The sequence below is a fragment of the Ylistrum balloti genome, unplaced genomic scaffold, assembly GCF_031769215.1.
Source record: "Ylistrum balloti isolate Yb309-2 unplaced genomic scaffold, AGI_CSIRO_Ybal_v1 Utg369668, whole genome shotgun sequence".
In the NCBI taxonomy this organism is placed as follows: domain Eukaryota; kingdom Metazoa; phylum Mollusca; class Bivalvia; order Pectinida; family Pectinidae; genus Ylistrum; species Ylistrum balloti.
This window is the reverse complement of record NW_026781915.1, coordinates 3,501,857-3,525,199: the sequence shown is the minus strand read 5'-3', so window position 1 is coordinate 3,525,199 and position 23,343 is coordinate 3,501,857. Positions and strand designations below refer to the sequence as shown.

Here is a 23,343-nt window from a genome sequence, read left to right as displayed (position 1 = left end):
GATACAGACCAATTACCAATGGAGTCATATGTCATGTGTATTCAGATTAATTGACCGCCTTTTCATTTTTACTAGAAATTTGGGCAGACATTGAGGAGTTCAGATTGCAAGCAATGATATTCAGCCTTGTTTTTTTTTCTGTTTATGTCAAAAGTGATGACACTGTACAAGGTCAAATTCTGCAGAAGTACAGTGAAATTATTTTTCCTGATGAATAAACGTATTATCTACAAGATCAAACTGTGTCTGTATAGGTGGTCTACCTGTATAGATCAGGTTAGTGCTGAGAGTTTGTGGTGCTGTAGGTACAGCAAAGTGCTAATGATGTTGTTATATTTCATGCACAAAGAATATATTCCTTTCACAATACACAAATATTAATACTGTACCATTCGCATGCCTAGAGATAATTGATGTCATATAATCTTGAGGAATATTTATTGCCATGTGGGAATCACCAATGAACTTGTGGGTCCAATACTTCTCTTTGGTTGTTGCATTAAACTGGTGATGATTTCTTAGTCATATGATAATAACTTAGGGAGGAGTGTTATATATATTGTATGACATGTTTATTATTATTACATGACATTGTATTATTATTTAACATCATTTCTTCTGCCAAACACCTGCCATGACTTTTTTCAGAATGCTAATGAAACTTTAAATGTAGTGTTTCCAAGCATTACATTTCAGTGTACTCTATATTTCCATATTCCCCGCTGTGTCTCATTATCTGTTTCCAGTAACAGATTACGAAACATGTTGGAAATTTTTTTTTAAATCTTTCAAACTATTTATATATAAGTTCTATTTTCTTCAAATCAGGTATACATTTTCCTTTTTTAGCCAGTTACCACTATTTAACCATTCTTTACACAGAACCACAATATTTGGTGCCAGGTGTCAACAGTATGTGTGCAATGGATATATAGATCATAACTTACGTAGTCATTGAAATATGTTATGTACTATGTTACACATCACTCCTGTTGAAACCTTTAATTTTACATTTGATAAAGTATTCTTTTTGGATTTATAATACTGAATTAACACTTAATTGGTTTCTCTGGACCTACTTTGCACTAACCGTATCTACAAATAGACGAGTTGGCACTTTTTGTAACTTGCTGTACACTGTACATCCCCTGTATCACTTACTCTCGTTTAGATCTCATTCTCTATTTAGTTGTAGTTAAGCCTAATTGTCTGACCCTCTCCTCCTTCAGTATCTATCTCTCTTCAAGTAAGTTCCCCCTTAGAGCCCCAACAATATTTATTTCACTCTAGTCATTATCCTCCTACAGTAACTATTTCACCCTACCGTAAACATCCCACTACACAACTATTTACCCTACAGCAAATATAACTTTCATCATGATTATATATATATTTATGAATTGAAATCTTGGAATAGATGCAAGTAGTAATACATGTATAATGATTGAGAGTTACCAAATCATATCTTTTCATGTTATTTAAAACCAAGATCCCACCAAAGGAGGATATTCTGCCAAATACAACAGTTATAGTGGAGTTATATGTAAAAAGTTTTTTTGTTGGGTTTTTTTTTATTATTTGTATTGTTTCTGTTTTTTTTTATTTGTCTTTTCATTTCCAATGGGGCATTAAAGAAAGTAATTAACTGACTATTGTTCAGCTCAAAATTTTCAAAATTGTCAACGATACATTTGTATTATGATATCACAAAATAAAAAGCCTTGAATGTCATAATGTTGATATGTAATACTAAAAATCAACCTGCAAGGGCAATTGAATTAGTTCGGGGTAATGGAAAATCTCGTTGAGCTTCACATGTTATTGTTAAAATGAAAATTCATAGTTTTTCTTTTATAAATCATATGCAATGAAAACTCATGACATCATTTTATGACACCTGTCTGAAAAAGCTATAATCCTAAATTGTTTGCAAGGTTGTCAAAATTGGGAGAAAATTTATCATTTATATTATGTTGTTGTGGCAGCTTTTTTTCTGTATCATTAAACCTTAACCTGCCTTTCAATTAATACTAGGTCTCATCTATATCACAACCATTAAATCTGATAGATCACATAATGTGCTTCGTTGTCAGGGACACTGAATACAGTCTGTTAAATTCTGTGTGATTTTCTAGTCCGGCTATTACATGTATAGGGAAACTTGTTGAATAAAATCCTCTTGGACATGCTATTTTTCCGTGGGGATTTGTTGAATAATACTATTGTTATATTTTTTTTACATGTTTGTTGTACAGCTTATATTGATGGAATGGGAAGCACTTAATTTGAAAAATAAAATGTTTACAGATTGCATATTGAATTGTAGTTCTTTAAACCACTAACAATGAAACATGTAAATTAACACTATTTACGATTCAGATGATAATTAATCTGTATTATTTCTCATCAATCCAACAACTAATCAAATGAAGATTACATGGACAGTTATTCTGAGTTCAAATACCAGTAGTTTGAAACCTGTACAACCAACACCTGTCCATCAAAATGTCCCAAGCCACCAAATTTATCCTGCAATAGAAAGGGGCCAACACAAAATAAAAGTAGAGGATTAGCTTACCAGAGGGCAAATAGATAATATTGGTATCTTTGCTGATCTTTTTGAAAAAAAAAAATAGATAGGGTTATTACCATGTATGGACTTACTGCTGTTAGTTGTCACACTTTGAGCAAAGAATAAGTCGTAACTAGCTACTAGCATCTATGTTGGTTGCTAGCCATTTGCAATAGTGTGTACCAGGGGATAACAAAAAGATTTGAGCTTCACACTTTTTTGGCCCACAGTCATCAGATGGTTGGCTATTTTGATCAAACTTCATCCCTTTCTCTTAAACAATCATCGTTACCCATCTGTTCCTTGCCTACTTAATTTTAAAGCTGATCAGTGAAGAAAATTTTGGTATGCTATTTCTTGAGAACTGGAGGGATATTTCTCAAATTTAATGTGTATGCTCGCCATGGTCCCTAGTTGTGCCTATTTGATTTTGAGACTGATACGTGACCAGAAGGATTGACGGGGGACCTCGTGGATTTTGACAATTGAAGTTTACCGTCATTTCCCTTGCTTGAGAAGTATTAAAACAACATTTTCAAACTTGACTTGAATGTTCCCCATGGTCATTAGTTGTACCCATTCAATTCTATGTCTACACATCTAGTATGCATCCTTGTCTTACCTACTGATTTCATGTAAGATAATATTGCTGGTTCCAAATTTTCACTCACCACATGTTGAGAAACATAACCCCAGTGAATTTGGTCAGATAGGTAAAAAGTTGGATGTAGCTTGTAGTCCAGGAAGGTCAATCTGCCAAAACAGAGTGACTGCCGTCTCCCTCTGCTATTAAACGCTGGTGGAAGGAGTTCCAAAGTGGAAAAGCATGCTAAGAAGGAGACCGCAGATCAGGAAGACCATCAACCAGTACTAACCCCCACAAACACTGATGCAGTGCACAAATTAGAACACTAGTAGATGTAACAGATATTTAATATGGATCCGTGTATATCACACGGTATACTTCATGAGAAACTACACTTGTCCATGGAATCTGAAAGATAGGTCTCGAGACTGCTTTCAGATGGCATGGAGCAATCAAGTTCGGTACAACACCAACCAAGATGGTTTCACTTTCGGGTGTAATGAAACCTTAATTTGCAATGATGAAGAATCGATGGAATAGAAACACTTGAAAAAATCTCCTAAGAAAAAGAAGCTAAAGTCATCAGATTCACCAGAGTTATGGCGATCATTTTTGGGACAGTATAGGAGCGATACACATTGACTTCTTGCCCAATGGAGCTGCAATGGATTATAAGCATTAGTTAACCTACTAAAGCAGGTGTAACAATCAAACGCATCGGGAACAATATGTCGGGACAGGACAACTCGCCAGTCCATACCAGTCGGGGTTGCAATGGAAGCTGCGCGCGAGTATAGTCACGAACTCTTCTTAAACCCGTCCTATTCTCCAGACCTGACTCTCAATGACTATCATTTCCTTCTTCGACTGAAAAAACACCACCAGCCGAAGATTAGAGAATGGTGATGATGAGCTGGGCCTTGCTATGGGGGAGTGGTTAGGTGACCAATGAGTGGAGTAATACTCTTCGGGTATCAATGATTGACAAACTAGATAGAACAAGTGTATAGAGTTGGAAGGGGGCAATGTTGGAAAGCCGAATAGTATATCTTGTTTCTGTGTGAGACTGGGCACGTTTTGATATACCCTATATCAACCTGTGTAATGAAGGAAGCATAGGATTGTACATCATTTTCACAAGAATATTTGGACAGCCATCATCAAATTCTTAAACAATTCTTGTTATTGTTCTCACTTCAGCAGCACTAAAAACACCTTTTTTCGTGTTTTTGATGTAGGTTTTCTTTGAGTCTTAGATATGCATCAATGATATTGATAAAAAGAAATTTAAAAGAAAATTAAAAAGAAATTTTCTTAGAAAAGAAGTGTGCATTATTTCTAGGCCTAGTTACCCCTCAAGTCTACGAGAATCACGAAGCGCGAAAATAATGATTTCAGAAAATAGATAAAATTTAAACGACACTACAACTAGTAGGGTAGACATTTTTTAGTGCTTCATCTAATGTTGGACACGATGCTGACCCCAGATAAATTAATCATGTTGGGTATGTTTAATGGCGAAATGATTATTACTCGCCTATTCAGCCCGCTGAACATTTTTTTCGTTGACAGAACGAACAAGATAAAAACGAGGCCTAATGGGCCTGCATTGTTCATCTGGTCGTGGATGTTTTCACTAATTCTTTCGCGTCTAACATCATTGACGTTCACATCTTGTGGGTAAAATATCATTATTCAAACTTTGAAAAAAGGTTTATAACACAGAAGATTAAATATCATTCTTGTTCTAAATCCTTTCTGAGATTGGAACAGGAAACTACCAGCCAAGTACTGCATTTCCAGGATAATAGGAAAAGTAGTTTGAGTGCTTTGAAAAATCTGAACCATTGTTTTAGATTGTCGTAATGTCATTCATATTTCATTGTGCTTCATCTCGCTAAACTACTAGTCAAACATCATTATTTCATGTCTTTTGGTAAATCAGAAGACGTCGTTTGAGAGTTCTAACATATGTTACACTTGTGACCTTACGTATTGGTCAAGGTCATTTTTTTCGAACTTTGTCCGTCGTCAACTGGGGATCCTACCCGTCAAATATAATTATTTTATATCTTTTTTTTTTCTATTATTCAGAAGATATTGTTTGAGGGTTTAAACAAATTTGATTCTTGTGACCCTAAATATAGGTCAAGGTAATTTTGCTTCGGGTACTTTGTTTAGCTTCATTCCAAGAAGTTACCAGAGCAAAATATGGTCTTCTTGATTAAAAGGAATAAAATTTGACGCAAGACAGACAAACGCCGCTCCACGGCATCAGTTTACATGGTCCACCCTTACTTCGTTCTGTCATTGTGAAAAGAATGGTATTTAAGAGGTGCAAAATAGCGACATATTTGGTACAAATCAACCACTCAATACGTCCCTGGGGCTGAGATTCTTGTTATGTTGGATTCCGTGTTGCATGTCACATTATGACGAACAGTACTAAATGAAACACCAGTTTTTAAAATAACGGTTATGACTCAAATTATCCACTATAAGATGGTCATTTGGAACCATCTTGAATATTCAACGAAGTCAGAATGTGGCATGCATAACTTGAAATCAGGCACGTCGTAGTCAAATTCCGAAATGACATGGTTGCTCAGTGGCATGGTAGCTATTTTGAATATTGGATACACAAAATATGGTATGCAGAAGCGATGCTGGGAGTTAAGATACGTCCCAACCTCCATCCTACCAATAAGGTGATTCTTTGGGGGAAAGATGATCAACTTGCAAACTTTGGACCGTCAAAATGACTGATGGAAGCGATAGTCATGATTATCTTGGTGTTGAAAAAAAAACTCGAATGCCTTTAAAACTGACAGTTCTGCAAATTGCCTGCAGATTGTCATTTTCAATATCAAATCGTGCTCAAAATGCGACATATATATTAATAAAGTAGGGCACAAACCTACTAGAACTATTTCAAATCCGATCAATGGCCAAATCTGCAGATGAATTTCCCGACCAGATCTATATGCTAAACGAGGACTTACATAGGTTATAGGAATAGGCTGCATTTCTTGAAAATCAAGCCTATTTGCTAATTTTCATTAAAATTTCGTCATCAAGACTGCCTGACCAATCAATGTAATTTATGGAAAATCAGCTGATACGGATGCTGGCTGTCACGCCATGAAGTTGTCCAAGGAAAGCGAAATGTGTTCCATTGGATGGCTACATAGGCATATAAGTCCCAAGTCCACTCTGCATTCGAAGTTACCTTATTTAGAAATAAAAGTGTGAAAATATGGCAAATCATAATTCACATTTTTTATTTCAATTACTGAAATTAATTATATTGGCATTAAACTTTTATCAAAATATGTCGTCTGCTGTATGGCGTGACGTCAGGTTCATAGTTCAATTATCCGGGCACCTGACTGTAGAGTATTAGTGGCGAGTACTGTCTGTTGTTAACCTCGTGAATTTTTCAGTGAAGTTGGAGAATTGCTAACTCTATTTGCTCAGTCCGAAGCGGTAAAAAGTGTCATCCGATGTCCTAACAGTATCATGAGGGTAAGTTATGATAGTTGTTCGACTATTTTAGCAGGCAGTGTATCTGACGTTTACCTAAGATGAAGTTCGAGAGCTGGTGGTGTAAGTAGCGCGTTGTCCTGTTTACACCCCAAAGGCGATGATAGTGTCTGACCACAATCGCCAAATATTAGTGGGATTTTAACGATTATGCTAGTAATGATAGAGAGGTAAGTGTGTCTTATATCCTATTACATTCTTTGTACTTGTATGTGGATGGTGTCACTTTTTCGCTGGTTTCGCCACACTGTATGTCCCGACACTTTCCCTACATAGAAAGTGAACTTGCCTTGTTAAAGTAGATGTCACGCCCCCCATTCACCACCTTGAGCCACTCTCAAAAATTTCTCCTGATACGCCCAAAGTGTTATAATTGAATAACTTCGTTAACATCGGATTTCGTATGTGATATCGGGGTTTTTGTTTGAAGCTTTTTTCTGAACATGTTCTACGCCGGTAACGTGATTCTAAAATGAAACTGAAAGGCGAGGGTGGTACGAAGATATTTTGACCCGAAATAAAACAATAAATAAATAAAATGTATTCCAATGTAGTTCCACAAAGATACTAGACCTACCTAATTTTATTTTGAAAAGACATCTTAATTGATATAGCGGTCATTCAACATTTAATTCTAACATGATAATTTGTTTATGTGGCCTTTTGCTTTTTCAAATGTAATTTACTCTATCAGGTTTTGTCCATTATTTTTGAAAGTCATATCAGCAATTGTAAATGTGTAATAATCAGATATATAAATATACCTGATCTCATGCACATGAATTTTATTTGGATTCATTATCATCAGATAACAATTAAATATATTTTAATACGCTTTATATGTAGCAGCTTTTACAGAAAGCTATTTTTTTATTTTTTAAATTTGGTGTTAAATTCCAACATGAAATTAGTCAACAGAAGGTATGTGATGTTAAGTTAATATTTATTGTCAGGAATCTTCAAAAGTATCTCTTATTGACATAATACACTTAGTAATCAACAATCATTTGTAGTTTGTTAGATTAGTAGTAGTATTAATTGAAGACAAATTGCATGGACTTAGCATGGAAAATGCTTAGCATGCCCACCTGATACATACATATATTTATCATTATGGGCTCTTTTAAATGTTAAATAATTACATAGAGAAATTTCAGTCAAATAATTGATTCTGATATATTATCATGGATTAATTGTAATTTTAAAACTGTCTAATCAAATATCAGAACAACACTATGATAATCAATTACTTGTTAGTTTTTTTAGTTTTACTTACTAAAAATGAATATACTGTATTAATCTGACATCAGCCCATTTCTGCATGATAAGCCTACTCATGGCAATTCATTGAAATGATACAAGTTTATGTCTATCAACACGTCCACACTATATCACATAAAGATAACATGGTACCTTATGGCTTTGTTATACAAGAGTAAGCTCCCTTGAAGGTAAGTTAACTGTACATGTCTGTGATCACATAGGGCAAATTGATTATCGCCCATTTGCTATGGTCAAGCTGTTTCATCTAATGAAATTCACGTCGCCCTGACACACTGACACTCGTCAAGTCATGATATAGAAGGAGTCACAGAGATGGAAAACCTGTAACCAACCAACCAACCAACCAAACCAACCATCTGATGAGAGGACAGAGTACAGAGAAAATCTTATCTTATATCTTTCATTTAATTGTTCAATCCATTTTGAATACATAGACATTCTCATCATAAGTAATTGCTGCCAGAGCCTATTGAAGTCAGCAATGTGAAGAAGTAAGATACATTCCAGTTTATGTAAAAAGTATTTTGGTAATCAAAATTTATCTAGTCTGCGGAAGGTCTTTGTTATTGCCAAATTGGGACATTCCAACAATATAAATAAATATTTACAAAGAGAGATCTGTAATCATTTATTAAGTTATGGAGGTTTCTGACAAGATTTTTCATGATTATTTTCAAAATGTGATTAGAACCAGGTGAAGCACGACTAAGACAAAGCACTACTTTTGCATGCAATAACAGTCTCAGGTTTCTTTCTGATTAAAAAAAAAAGATATACAACACTTCTGTTTGTTTCAATAACAGAATGATACATGTAATGGAAATTTAGGAAGGAAAGCTTAGAGATTTGAATTAGACACTGACATATGTTGGTTTAATTTTGTACATTCTGGTATAATGGATCATTCATAGTACTAGTAGTAGCCAAAGTCGCCACTTGAAGCTTCAAGAAGTATGAAGAATAGGTATAATAAGGATGTAATGAAAGAAGTTCTGTATATAATTACTAACACAAAGTAGTAAATATTTATGTACACAGTTAAAACTTTATGTTTTAGCAAAAAAAAAATGATGCAAATAAAAGTTGTTAAACACATGACCCTTGTTTTGACACTTTTACCCTTGATTTAGCTGGTCATGACCTGATCATCCTCTCTGAGAGGTTGGCAATACTGTGTATGTAAGTAACTAATTCAGTATGAGAGGTCAGAAATTTAAAATTCAGATTAGGCTTTGCTGGAGGAAAAAAACAATTTATAATTATTTTATAGAATCTCAGCCGTTGTGGTACATATATATACGTGTACCAGTAGTGTACTTGTGGAAACTATCAGAATAACTTGGAAGTTTGCCTGTGTATTGTATATTCTAAGGGGGTGTATTCTTTACTTCTCATCAGAGGAGAGGTTTTAATTGGTATTAAACGAACCATGACATGTACATTTAACATACATACGGTGATGTGGTGTATGGTAAAGAATTAAATCGTGTCGTTGTGTATTAGTGTAAATTTTTAATTTCTCATTAGATTACTAAAAGAGAGTTTCACATAGTTTTATATTTTCAGTGTTCAAGTCAGAAGTTAGACATACTTTTGAAATAATTAAAAAATATGTTATAGACACTGTTAGCCATCTTATAATAAGATTTAGTGATAAAATATATTTGATAATGTCTTTAATAATATCAAAGTATTTGTTACAATTAAGGCAAATAAATTTACCATTCATGAAAGAATTAAATTCTTTCTGGCCTGTAAATCATGAACAAAGTGGCATGATTTGCACTATGATAACAAATGTAATGACAATTGTCACAGTCTTCATCATATGAATTCATCAAAGTTACATAGAAATAGCCACAACATTAGTCGATATATATAGCTTATATATACCAGCCATAAATGTAATATTCTGACGATTTATTTTTGTAGCTTCAAACTACTATGTCATATCTAGTTTTATCACATAACTGGCCTGTTGTGTCATGTCATGCAGCTATGTCATTAAATATTGTAAAACACGTTTAGTACCGATAACACTATTGTGACATTGTAATTAATAAAGATAGACCCTTCTGTGACGTCACTCTTTCCAGACCTCAGTAAACCATTTGGTTTTCTATAACATGATATTTCAACTTGGCATTTTGTGAATACTTGCTGATTACGAGACAAAGGCTAATGATGACGGTGGAGAATTTTGAAAATGAAGTAAATTTTATATGATTGGTATATCAAATAAGTGTAGAAAAACATGATTGTCACTCAGCAGATGTATAAACATAGATATCAGTATTATAAACTTCGCAGAAATGGATGTATATGTGACCCTGGTAGTAATAATAATATGATGACAAATATGTTTTGTGTGTTAATTGTGGTGTAAGTATATCTACTATTAAAATAAAAGTAATTAAATCAAATTTTATCACATAAAATCTGAAGAGATGGACTACCTCTAGTCCCAGCTTGGTGATATCACATGATTGTATCAGTACTTAAATAGGTACCATCTGCATTAAAATAAGCCTGTCTTAGAAGATAATCATTTGGGAGTTTATGCTTATTTTTGGGGAATATCGTTTTTATGATAAATAGAATCTACGTCTATGCCGATGTAATATGGAATTTATTAAAATTATTAAATAATTTGGTATGTCTCTCGCATAAAGGATAGAAGATATCAAATTATTGAACACATTTGATTAATTCCATATCACATTGACACTTACGTAAGATCCTCTACATATACTACTACAGTATAATTGGTATTCAATACCAATTGCAAGGCTTCCAGTCCAGTACGTAAATAGGATCTTTTTATCAACCTAAAGTTGAAAGTTGACAACAAGGCATAAGCTTAATCTGAAGGGTATTTCACCTATATAGCGAGCTGTTACAGGTCAATAGGTATGTAATCCTTGATCATCATAGTAGAAGTGCAAAGTTCCTGTATTTTATCTGTATCATATACAAGTTTGTACAGGGCATGGTACAAGTATTTGTCTTGTGTATAGCTGTTAATATAACAATTTTGTATCATCGTATATACTATTTGAATATTTTGTTACAATAGATTTTGAAAACATTAGTGATAGCAATGCAAAATATGTGATATACCATCCTCATCTTCCCCTCCCCCTAGAAATGAAATTAAAATTTGTCTAAAATAAGTTAAATGCTGTGTGATGTTGCTGGTACAGACAGGCATGTTGTTACAAGCAACTTATCACAATGTCATCGTTATCTCGAACAGAAACATGTACATGTGGAGGACATCATTACAGCAACTCAAGTAAATAGTAGTAACATACTTAAATCGGGCAATAACACCGAATTATTAGGATGTTTACGATAAACGTAATCAGTTTGTGTAATACTTATATCTTTATGGTATACCTTCTCCTCCATTTTGGACACAATGTCAGTATGAAACCATTGCTTTATGGGAGCTGTTCAAATGGAGATGAATGTTGACTATAAAAATCAAGTATTCAAGTAAAACTTGTATATTTACCGGTATGTGTTTTGTAATGTACTAATGTATTGTTTTCATGATAATTGATTCTCTGATTTGGGAACCATAAATTAAAGGTAAAATACTGTTTCCTTTGTGTTTTGATTATATATACATAAACATACCAGAAAAAATAATTGCAATGACAGCAATTAAAACCCATGCAACGCTGCCTTTTTTGGCCTGCTTTGTATCCAGACAATATTACCAGTAATATAATTGTTTGGGAGTGAAATATATAGGACTTATTAATTCATTAAAAGATTTTTATCGAAAAACTTGCATTCACCTAAAGTATAGAACAAACTTTATTTGTGACAGTCCAGACAGTGATTAAGCTAGGGTTACCTTACATACTTCAAATTTTTTGACATTGTTTTCATGTCATGTTTGTGAAACATGGAAAATGCTTTTGGGACAGGTTCTTTGTTGCTCTGTAATCTTCAGGAATCTGTCATAAAACATATCCAGAATGATTAAATAGATAATGAATGTTAACAGGGAAATAGCAAGATACAGTGTGAAATTGTATGAGAATTTCATTGAATAGAAAAAGAAAAATAGACTGACGGGAATGTTTAAAAATGATAGTTTGTGCTATTTGAATGATATGGAGGATGAGATAAAATAATGAAGTATTTATTGATAATAACTATACTATTGAGAAACCACTACAATAACAGTTCTCTTTAGAACACTTGTCTTGATATTATGTGTGTTTGTGAAATGTATGCTGGTGCAGGCCAAGGTCACCCTGTCATTATGTCAACTTCCCTTCCCAAGGGGAGAGACGGTGCATGGTACTCAGATACTAGCAAAGTATTAGTGTCTTAAGTGGACAAGGATTGAATGTTATACACAGTGAATTTGGAAAAGAGAGTCAAGGTTCATATTGCATTTAGTCTTTGTATGAGTGAGAAGACTTTAGAAGCCTTGATATGTTCCAGGTACACTGTAGGTTTTTACCTTTGTGTAAATACAGACTAGTAGGATAGTGATGACTAATTATAACACTTGGCAAGAGGAACCACACCTATCACTTCTTATGAAAAGATTTTTTTTCACTATAAGGTGTAATGATTTATTTTTTTACATTTTAACTAAACTCAAATTGTTGACGATGTCCCAGCAATGACTTGATATTTAGGCAAAATGACCTATAGATGTTTTGTCTCCTAGTTTTCACAATCTTTGCTAGGGTGTGATTTTATAGGAGAAGTGTTACTGTTGACTTCCATTACCTATGTAGGAAGCTAATTTCACCATGTGTACTGTTTGTGTTAATGTGTATATTAGCATAGGTCATAGAGTGGATTCACTCTGGAGTATTTATGACAGTTTATGATGATATAAGTGTACTTAATTATAAGGTGTAAACTCGTTTATTTCAGATTACGTAGTAACCATAAGGAGATTGTGTGATAAAAGTCCCGAGGGATTCCTTTATCATCAGGTAAGTTTAATTATCTAACATTTAGATACAACATCTGAGAATACATTGTGGATTTAAGTTTGTGAAAAAAAAACAAAAACAATGTGCTGCTGATTGAACCCAGAATTTCTAGCTTATCATTAATAGTTGAGCAGTGAGCATTTTTTTCCCTGTGACGTTTTGAAAATTCATTGTGGATGCTTGAACATGATAATCAGAAATACATATAATGTCAGGGCAAAAAGGAACTAGAAAAAAACAAACTATGTGACAATGCTTTAATGACTTGCTATATGCCTTCATACTGTCTCCAGTACCACTGCACAATATTACCACACAAGGGCTAGGTGCTTGGTTTAGGGGATGTCTGTTTGTAAAATGGGTCAATGTATATTATACATGTAGTGTATGGTGACTTGATTTCATGGTTGAGTTAACAGTAGGTCAATATATATTCATTCACTTGTATACAAGAAAACTGATATAATAAAGCAAAAAGGAATGCTACACTACAGGGATGTTTTGTTGAATATGTCTACATGATTCAGCTGCTATGCCGCCATCATCAGGACATTAAGAAAACTTATAGAAACTCTGGAGCATGTAATGTACATTAAGTTGATGTTGTCACTACACAATATGTTACCTCTACTGTATGTTTGGTTGACTACAGGTATATACTATATGAGCTAAGGCTACACAGGAAGGTAGGACTGATTGAACAGGAGATATGACATATAGCCTGCAGGTCACCAGCAACTGCCCAATCCTCTTTGACCCTGTAGACACATTAGAATCTTTTACCACTTCATGTGTATATTTTGTAAACTACCAAATGTGACAGAAAAGGGAAAATGCTGTTATGAAACTGGGATTTGTACCTAGAACTACTGATCTCTGACAGATATTCTAACCAGCTATTCTTGTCACAATGAAATATAAGTGCCCTTGTTCAGTTCTACTCTATATATTTAGGGATTGACTTTTTGGGAAATAAAGGCTGTGGAAGAGATATTGGTAGTGTAATATCAAGGAATTTATAATGAAGTGATAATTTAAGCTGTCATAATGTCATTGTGACTAAGGTCAAAGGTAAGTAGCTGTAATGTCATGCAGCTGTCACAACATTGGGAGTGATCACATGAGCTGTTAGGGTTTTAGGAAAAGTTCACAAGTTAAAGGATTATAGTTGTCATGATGATATAGATATAATGACGTCACGATTAAGCTGAAATGTATTGCTATATGACTGACAATGTACACATATACTACCTGTAGAAGTTATAGATAAAGCACTGGATGTAGAAATCAGCCAGTGGCTCAGACCTTATTGTAAAATTAAAATTAAGTTATCTCAACCCGGCTATATATATCTATTGATCCCATAAGTGTGTCATTATCAGGCTTATAAGACAAGTATACCAACAGGTGTAGGATGGACAGACTCATTGACTTTTGAAGTTGATGAGCACGAGACAAAAAAAAATTGATATGGTGACGTCTATGAAATAAAGGTGAGCATATGATAACATCATACATGCTTTTTTTCTGGGAGCTCTGGAGAGGTGGGGAGGGAGGCCAAGTGGGCTTCATTCCCTATTGGATTTGATATGCTCCCCAAAGGAAAAGCATATTGTCTGGAGCATAACACAAAAACTATAAGAGGTATCAACATCAAACTTTGTAGCTAGATAAATCTCAACAAGGAAAAGTGCAGTGCACCAGAACCATCACTCTCTTTTGCATAATCTATGAGTTATTGCCTTTTATTATTTTAAATACTTAGATTTTGTCTGAAGCATTATACTAACACTAAAAGATATACAAACATGAAACGTCACAGGTAGATAGATCTCAGCAAGAAGTGCAGGACACAAGAACCATCACTCTTTTTTGTTATTTTTCATACCTAAATTTTGTCTGGAGCATTACACTGGAACTATGAGAGGTATCAACATGAAAGTTCATAGGAAGTTAGCTCTCAGCAAGTAGGAGGGTATTGCACAACAGTCACACTTTTCTTATTGCCATTTGTTATTTTTCATACTTAAATTTTGTCCCATTTGGGGAATATGACCCATCTCTGACAACCCTTGTTTCCGAAAATGAATAAATCCTTAAGATTCCTTCCCAATTGATATATTTTCTACCCCCAATGTTACAAGCAGACTCTATTTCAAATAACTGGGGAAAATCTCTGTTCTAAAATAATGTTCATTTGGTATGTCCCCAACCATATAAATATGGTAGCAGGAGGTTTGTACAGAAAAACATTTTCAGAGAAAGTTACCTCAGGATACCTCAGATGAAAAAGTCTCCACAAATCTTTCTGAAATTTATTACTCAGGCTGTGACATATTTTTATCATCAGAGCATGTCACCTTTGAGATCTTTGTATTGTTTGTCATGAAACTTCTTTTTGTAAAACTTCTAAGTTATAATAATATTTTCAAAAATTTAGACATTTATGATTTGTACATCATATGTGTATGGTTCCTCCTCCTATTGTCAATACCGCAGGGACAGGCAGCAGGGTGGGAAGTGGGATGTTAATATTTACTTCCTTATAGAGAGAGCTTTAAATATGAAACACACAGTAATAAAATAATCCTACAATACAGAAATAGAATTTTATCAGAACCTGAAAAAAGTATTGATTTCTTTTCTTGTCTTTCCAGTGATATAAATTGAATCTGAAAGGCAATACAGCTATAATTGTCTACAAGACAGATTAGAGATGTCGGGTACAACAGAGCCTGTACCTGAGGCCCAGCCAGTTTCTGAGGTGGGTAGTGAACCATCATCTCCTTCCAGCACTGCCACTAGTACCACATCTTCTACACCATCGACAGCCCCAAAGCAACCACAACCTGTAAGGAAGCAAGTGAAAAAGAAAGGTACGTCTCCCCTCTACAACACTAAAAGAACCTGCCAGGAAAGAGGCAAAAATGTCTTCTCTGATCTATATCCCCAGAACAACTCAAACTTATCAGGTAAAAAGGAAAGGTTTGTTTCCCTTCCACAGCCTCAAATCAGCAACTGCCTGTAATTAGAGAAACAGGCAAGGTATGGGTCCGGTTGATAGTTGCAGAAATGTCCTGTCAGAAAGGAGGTTAACTGATAATGGAAACATTTCCCAACATAACCCAAAACATATAACAACCAGTAAGGATAAGGGTAAAAAAGGCTAATACCACAGCAACCTGTCAGGACAGGTAAAATGAAAGTTTAGTTTCTTATCCATAACACTAATAGTCTGAATAGCCATGACAGAGGAAATAAAAATGTATATCATTTCCAAAACCCCCAAAGGAGAAGTCTAAAAACTTGTAACGAGGTTGAAATGACAATTATCTCATACATAACGTCTTGCTGCAAGAATATATCCCGATATATATAAAATATATTTAGCTTGCTTAAATGTATGCAGAAAGTTAAAATATTCTCTCCGTTTAAAGATTCTACAAATAAGATTTTATTTTGTATATATTGTGTAGACAAGAATGATCCCACAAGATTTCAAGGTGAGGGTGTGAACTTCAATGCCAAGTTGATAGGCGTGGATGATGTCCCTGATGCCCGAGGTGACAGAATGTGCCAGGAGACAATCTACAGACTCAAGCTCTCGGTAAAGGCATCTGGACAACATAAGCAGAGGATCATTGTTAATGTGTCTGAGGAGGGCATCAAACTCATTGACCTTAAGACTGCTGTATGTATTTCTGTCTGCTCTTGATAATCTCCTAGCCATGTTAGGAGACCAATCTACTTGTCAGTTGATCAGTTGGTTAGTCAGTCTGTGCATCATTTCATGGATGCTATATCTCCTGTATTTTGTTAGCTACAATTATCAGATTATGTGTAAGGATTACTTTCTGGGTTGGTGCTTACTGAAGTCCAATCTGTTGCACCACTATAGAAAGTTACAGACCTTTGTCCATTTATCTTATCAAAGTTTGTCTAGTGACCTGTATGTGTACTGGGTAACTGATTATGAATTATATATGCATATCCCTCACATGTATACATGTATAAAAAGTATTGTTTAGTAGAAAAAAAATTTGTAGGAAGATTGTGGAGACAGTAAATTTAATATGTCACTCATCATTTATCCTCATCATTGATAAAAACATTCTTCAGGCTTGAAGACAACACCAGATCACTGGTGTAAAATTTATATGGATTGTACTGCTTAAAGGATATTGATTTTAACAGTTTGTTAACAGTAAAATTGAGTGAATGAGTAACTTAATCATTAATCATTCCCTTTATCCTACGATCCTTTACAGGTAGTGAACTACACACATGCTGTCCACAAAATATCCTTTATATCCAGGGATGTCACAGATAGCCGTGCCTTTGGTTATATCTTTGGAGTAGGAGATGGAACACACAAATTCTTCGGAATCAAGACCGAGAAAGCTGTATGTTAATTGAACAAGATAAATCTTGTCTTAATTACACCCGTCTGTCATTGAAAATATTGTAAAGAGATACTATAGAATTACTACAAATGTGACTTTGGCATGTGCCGTATTATATTAGTAATCGTTTTAAGTTTTATATATATATATATATATATATATATACTTTATGTCCTGGCATCAAAATTCGTTATTCCTGTGCAGTGAAGTTTAGAGGGTTGTTGTAAATTGATATCACCCTTTTCCTATGTTCACATCATTTGAGGCTTTAATTGATTGTTATAATAAGCAGCTCTCTAGAGTATCCCTTTGAAGACCGTTTTAATCTGGCGCATGTCCAAATGTAGGGCCTGTTACTGTAGAAGTGCTATGCATTGTTGTTAGGCAGAGGCTGTGTTGCTATGAATAACATGTATGTTAGGCACAGTCTCTTTTCCTGTTATCTTTTTGCTGTAACTGGCATTTCATTTTTAGGCTGAAGCCTTGGTTCTAACTCTCAGGGACCTTTTCCAAGTTGTCTATGAAAAAAAGAAAAAAGAAATGGAGGAGGCCAAACAGAAGGCAGAGGAAGAAGAAGAACAGACTAAGATTGACACCAAACCAGCAGATGATCCCAATGGTATATTCTGAAGTTATAAGGCCAACTTAAAGTTATTACTAAGAATTCATAGATCATAATGAGCATTTTAAAAAATATTTTGTGTTTCCAGATTTTTATGCTCCCCAAACATTTTAGGGGGAGCATGTATATTTGCCACTCTGTCTGTCTGTTTGTCAGTTTGTCTGTCTTTCTGTCCATGCTTTCATGCCTGAAGGATAAGGAAACTTGGTCAATACTAGTACAATCATCATCTCTTTCTCTTGGTTTATGTTGACTGACTGACCTGCTTGTTTTCTATTTGATGTCTGGCCTTGGTATCCCTAGTCCAGATAATTTGATATAGGAAACATTAAAGGATTTTTAGAGGAATTCACCTTTTATATGTAAATCTTGTTCACATTACAAATATTTTGTTTAAAATCTTAGAGAATGAAGCAGGAACAAAATGCTCCTACTAAGGATTTTGTTTTCCTGTTTACAGAGGATTTTTTTTATACTAGTTAGGTGTCTTTTATTCATCTAAAATATTCCTATAAAGGGTTTAAGTAAATTAGAAGAAGATAAAAATAAACCTCGTATATATTCTGCAAATAGATTACTATGAAAAAATTACATCCAGAAAAAACATAAGGAGTCTAGCTTGTGACCAAATACCAATTCAAATCTAAGTTAAAGATTGAAGTTGCTTTTGTGAACTCCATATTGGTACATTGTGCCATCATCAATGGTCAGATAAATATGTGTTGATATTATTGATTTATCCGATTGTGACATGGTTAGGTTGCATCAAATGATGATATGACCCTGTTGTTTTTGGCATATATCATGTGAAAACTATCTTTTAAGTACCCTGCATAGGTTGTAAATATCCTTTCCTTAGGAAAAATGAATCGCCCTATGAATTTTGTGAGAAAATGTTATTGTAATTCTAGATCTGATGTAGGAGAAATGTATTAATGATTTGGAATTGTTTTATGATGGCTTAAGAAAAAAGAATAATGACAGTATTTTTTCACAGTTATCAAGCTTGGAGGAGAACTTGGTGCAGAATCTTCTACGGATGACGAGCCAGTATACCAGGTAAGGGCCTATGGAAATGGGGGAGAGAAAATTGATTCAGTCCTCAGAAAGTTTCAATGACTGTTTTACAGATTAAGGTCAAATCTACAGCTCCAAATATTTTCATAATGGGTGAACAAATCAGAAAAAGAATAAAAAATGGAATACTTTTGTCCCTTTTAATGGTGAAGACCTAATTTTGTTGGAGCTTTAGATTGAGAAGATCTTCAAAAACTTGAATGGATACTTAATTATATGCATTCCTGTCTATAAAACTTTAAGGAAAAAGTAATGTTTAAGATGGTCCCTAAAGACAATCCAATTACTCTTCCAGCGGTGTATTAAAGTACAAATCTATACAGTTCTGGCAAGTAGATGTCATGTTTGATTATGATGAAGTCTCCAGATTGGCATCAAAAATGAATGAAATTTATGTTCAGACTTGTTGATGAATGCTTTAAAAGTTCTACACCTGATGGGACTATAGGTAGCCAAGTTAAATACCATTAAGATGCAGGCTATTTATTAATTTATACATCCTTTATAACATTTACCACCTCTCTTAAATGTTTCTATGATTAAAATGTAATAACAACACACCAATTGTTACTGCATTTCTGTCCAATGTCATCAAATTATTTGGGGCAAAGAGAAATTTCTGGTACCAACCTGCATGTATCCAGAATGTTGCTAAAAATATATGATGCTAGTAAAGGAATGACTTAATTATGAACTCAAATCTAATTGATGATTGTAGTATAGATATTCAATTTTATAAATAAGTATTCAACTAATGATGTGCATGCAACCAGGTGCCAACCAATGGAGCACCCATAGAGGATAGTCCAGAACACATTTATGCCGTAAGTTCTCAACACTGTGCTCTTGGTGTGTGTAGTTCTTGTGCTTCTGACTACTATTAGCCAGCTAATGCTTTCTTATTGTTGTTTATTTGCAAGTCTGTTGGATAGTGTTATAACTAAATCCTTCCTCCTTGTCATAGTAAATATATCATCAAACACCTAATTTACTGGGTTAAAACGCCTTGATATATCTTATGGACAACTGTGACAGATCTTTCCTATATTTGTACCAACAAGCTCACAAATATTTCTTTTTTGAAAATGTTCTTTTTTGGACTAGGTGAGCTTAAGATATGGTGCAGTGTCAATTGTCTGTCCAGTGTCCTGTGTTCAGCATCTGTCAACTTTTTACTAAAAATTGATACTAGTCATGGACAACTGAACAGATTTTGACAAAATTTGGTCAGAAGCATCTTTTGGGAAACAGGAACCAAGTTTATAAAATATTGGCTATTGGCCCCAGAGGCTGGTCCCAAAATTTGAAATTTTGAAGGTTTTTTAAAATCCTACTCCTGCTTTAGGAATGAACGGATTTTGCTCAGATTTGGTCTGAAGCAATCTTTGGTGAGGGGGAATCAATCCTGTATAGTCATAAGGTCTCGGCCCCTAGGGGCTGGACCCAATACGGAAATAGAATAAATTCTTTAAAATCCTATCCTCCTGTAAGAATGAATGAATTTTGTACAATTTGGTCTGAAGCATCCTAGGGGAAAGAGGGAACCAATCTTGTAAATACATAAGGCCTCTGCCCGTAAGATGGGATGGGCAGGACCCGATAGGGGAAATAGAATATATTCTTTAAAATATCACTCCTCTTGTAGGAATGAATGGATACTGCCCAAGTTCAGTCTGAAGTATTCTTGGATGAAGGGCAATCATTTTTGTATAAACAGTGGATTCTGGCCCTCAGGGACAGGAGGGATGGGCCCAATTGGGGATATTTAAGTTTTTAAAATCCTTCTTTTGCACCTTTGATACAAAGGAAATTTACTGTTTGATGTATTGTAAAATGATGATAAATTTATATTCATAACATTCCATGGTCCTTATTAATAAAACTTAACTGCAGTCATGTAAGAAATAATCCAGCTGACCTTGCTAATACTTACTAACATATCGGTTATCCTCAGCTAAGTGATATACTATCCTGTCCTGTTTGCAGGTCAATACCTACAATATGAAAACAATAAGCGATGCTTGGTGATAAGCCCATGCATGCACCCACATCTATAACAATTTCAGAAGATTTCACACCTTACCTTTTCTGAGCACACCGTGTGAAAACAACATTGTTTTCTGATCCGCAGACAAATGATTTGACCCAGCCAAGTTCCTATGCCAGTGTAAAATTTATTCTCCAGTAATATTCTTTTTGAGGGAATTTTCTTTAGACTTTTTCCCCCAAAAAAACACTGGTGTATTGTGCACAATAGGCGACCATGTGCAATCTATAGTTCATTATAATAAACCTACTTTTATTTTATGTGGTTGCCCCATTCACTTATGATAATCATACAATGAAGTACATTGTATAAGTAAATATATATATATATATATCCATTTCTTTTTCCCATCTAAATAAGAAAGTTTACATCTGCTCCACTGCTTCAGTGACATTGTATATTATTTGCAGTGGTCTGCATGTACTTCGCTTCAATTCTAGCTGAATATTTGTTCTTTATTTACTAAAATCTTCACATGTACATACTTACATTTAAACATCAGCATTGAGTAATTAAGTAAAGAAATATGTGGTAAAAGTTGTTAGCAGCATATTGAGATGGTTGGTAGAGTACTAGATCATACACATGTTGTCAAAGGGTTTAGATACGTACACTACTACAGTGCTAACTACTGAAGTTAGTAAATTAGACTGAAATGAGGACCAATGTATACTACCAGGCACTGCTACTAAGGCACGTATGTACTACCAGAAGTAAGACAGATCGATAATACTGATATAGGTATACAGAAAAACACATTTATAACGAAGCTCTTACGTTAATAATGAATCTCTGAGGACCAAGATAAACAGTTTATTTTCATTATTAGAAAACAAAGAAGACAAAAGTTTGTGTTCATCAATAGCAGCATTTCCCCCACATATGGAATGACACACAATGTTATGTCTTGTTTGAGAATGTTCCAAACAGCCAGTGTTAAATTTAAAGTCATTGTCTCCAAGTGTGTTTTCTGAATTTGTCAGATTTGGAAATAAAATGGGCCCAGATAACAGATTCCTTCTTTCTATAAACCCATGATATAGAGCCCTGACAGCAGTTTCATACGTAGCTCCCCGTTGTCGTTTCCTGCTCAGCAATAGGGCCAAATACTGCTTCAGAATTTCAGTGCTATTTTTCAAAATTGTACCAAGTGTTGATGTGAGGATTTCAAACTTAGCTGCAGTTTCCTTTTTTGGTATGGTCCTATTGTAAACTTCGTTGATAATTGATACTTAGTTTCAAGAGTAAATCCTTTCTCTGATAACGAGATGGAGACAATGAAGTCATTTCCAAACAACAACTCAACTAATATGTGTTGGTTTATCATTTGATAAAAAGAGTTCAGCAAACTCTAAATACTGCAGAACACCTGTGTGTATAACAACAATTAACTCTTTATAATTACCTGTGTTTGGCACTTACCTAGACACGAGTATCAATTGTTGTATACATATGCTTATGTATGAGACATGCTTTTATGTGTTGGAGTGCTGATATGACTGTGGCGTGACAACGGTCCAAGAGCCACTACGTTATATGGTCACAAGTTAGCATTGATATTTACCTGAACGGATCTAGAAGCTGCTGCGTTATAGACATTAATTCGCTATTTAAAATCTGTTATATGTTTGGAAATTTGCATACAAATGATAGGGTGGAATAAACAACACTACGTTATAGCTATAAAGTCGTCATAAGCGTGTTTGTTATAAATGTGTTTTACAATATATTTTAGAATTAGAACTGGTATATACTCTCAGAAGTAGGATAGATGGATACTGCCTGTACAAGTGAACAATGTAGTACATTTTAGGGCCATATTGTACAAGGTCAGGCACATTAATGTTTTACAGGTGCATTTAGTAGTGCTTGGGTGTGATATATACTTCTATATGTACTATAATATTATTGATTCTAGAACAGGTTTTTGCTTTTAGATCTGGAACAGATCATCTAGAACACTAATTATATATATAGATATATAGATGCAGCATAGTTAATTGATTACTTGGTATGTTCTGTTACAGGTGCCATCGAACAATGGTGAGGTCAAGATTGACAAGTCAGGAAATAGCCTAGTGGAGTTGGAGACAGAACTGGAGACAATTGGACAGGTCTGTAGAATTGGTTGTGTAGTGATTCTAAGTGTCCTTATACCACTGTTGGAGACATCAATGTCAATATTGTGTTTATACATTTATAGAGCCGAATTAAAGCAGGAAATTATACATTTATAGAG

General features: G+C 34.4%; 1 protein-coding gene across 5 annotated transcripts in view; it reads left to right on the top strand.

Moving 5' to 3' along the window:
* The first annotated feature begins 6,577 nt into the window (after nt 1-6,577).
* LOC132560678 (disabled homolog 1-like) overlaps nt 6,578-23,343 on the top strand; it is a 28,153-nt gene continuing 11,387 nt past the window's right edge. For 3 of the 5 annotated variants that reach the window (XM_060225374.1, XM_060225353.1, XM_060225366.1), the window contains exons 1-9: nt 6,578-6,683; nt 12,894-12,955; nt 15,613-15,831; nt 16,432-16,646; nt 17,224-17,358; nt 17,833-17,977; nt 18,978-19,039; nt 19,831-19,881; nt 23,132-23,218. In XM_060225374.1, the coding sequence (XP_060081357.1) occupies nt 15,672-15,831; nt 16,432-16,646; nt 17,224-17,358; nt 17,833-17,977; nt 18,978-19,039; nt 19,831-19,881; nt 23,132-23,218 (855 nt within the window). In that variant the 5' untranslated portion in view covers nt 6,578-6,683; nt 12,894-12,955; nt 15,613-15,671. Of the gene's footprint in view, nt 6,684-6,810; nt 6,872-12,893; nt 12,956-15,612; nt 15,832-16,431; nt 16,647-17,223; nt 17,359-17,832; nt 17,978-18,977; nt 19,040-19,830; nt 19,882-23,131; nt 23,219-23,343 lie in introns of those variants that run through there. The other 2 variants (XM_060225359.1, XM_060225382.1) reach the window with 2 other exon arrangements.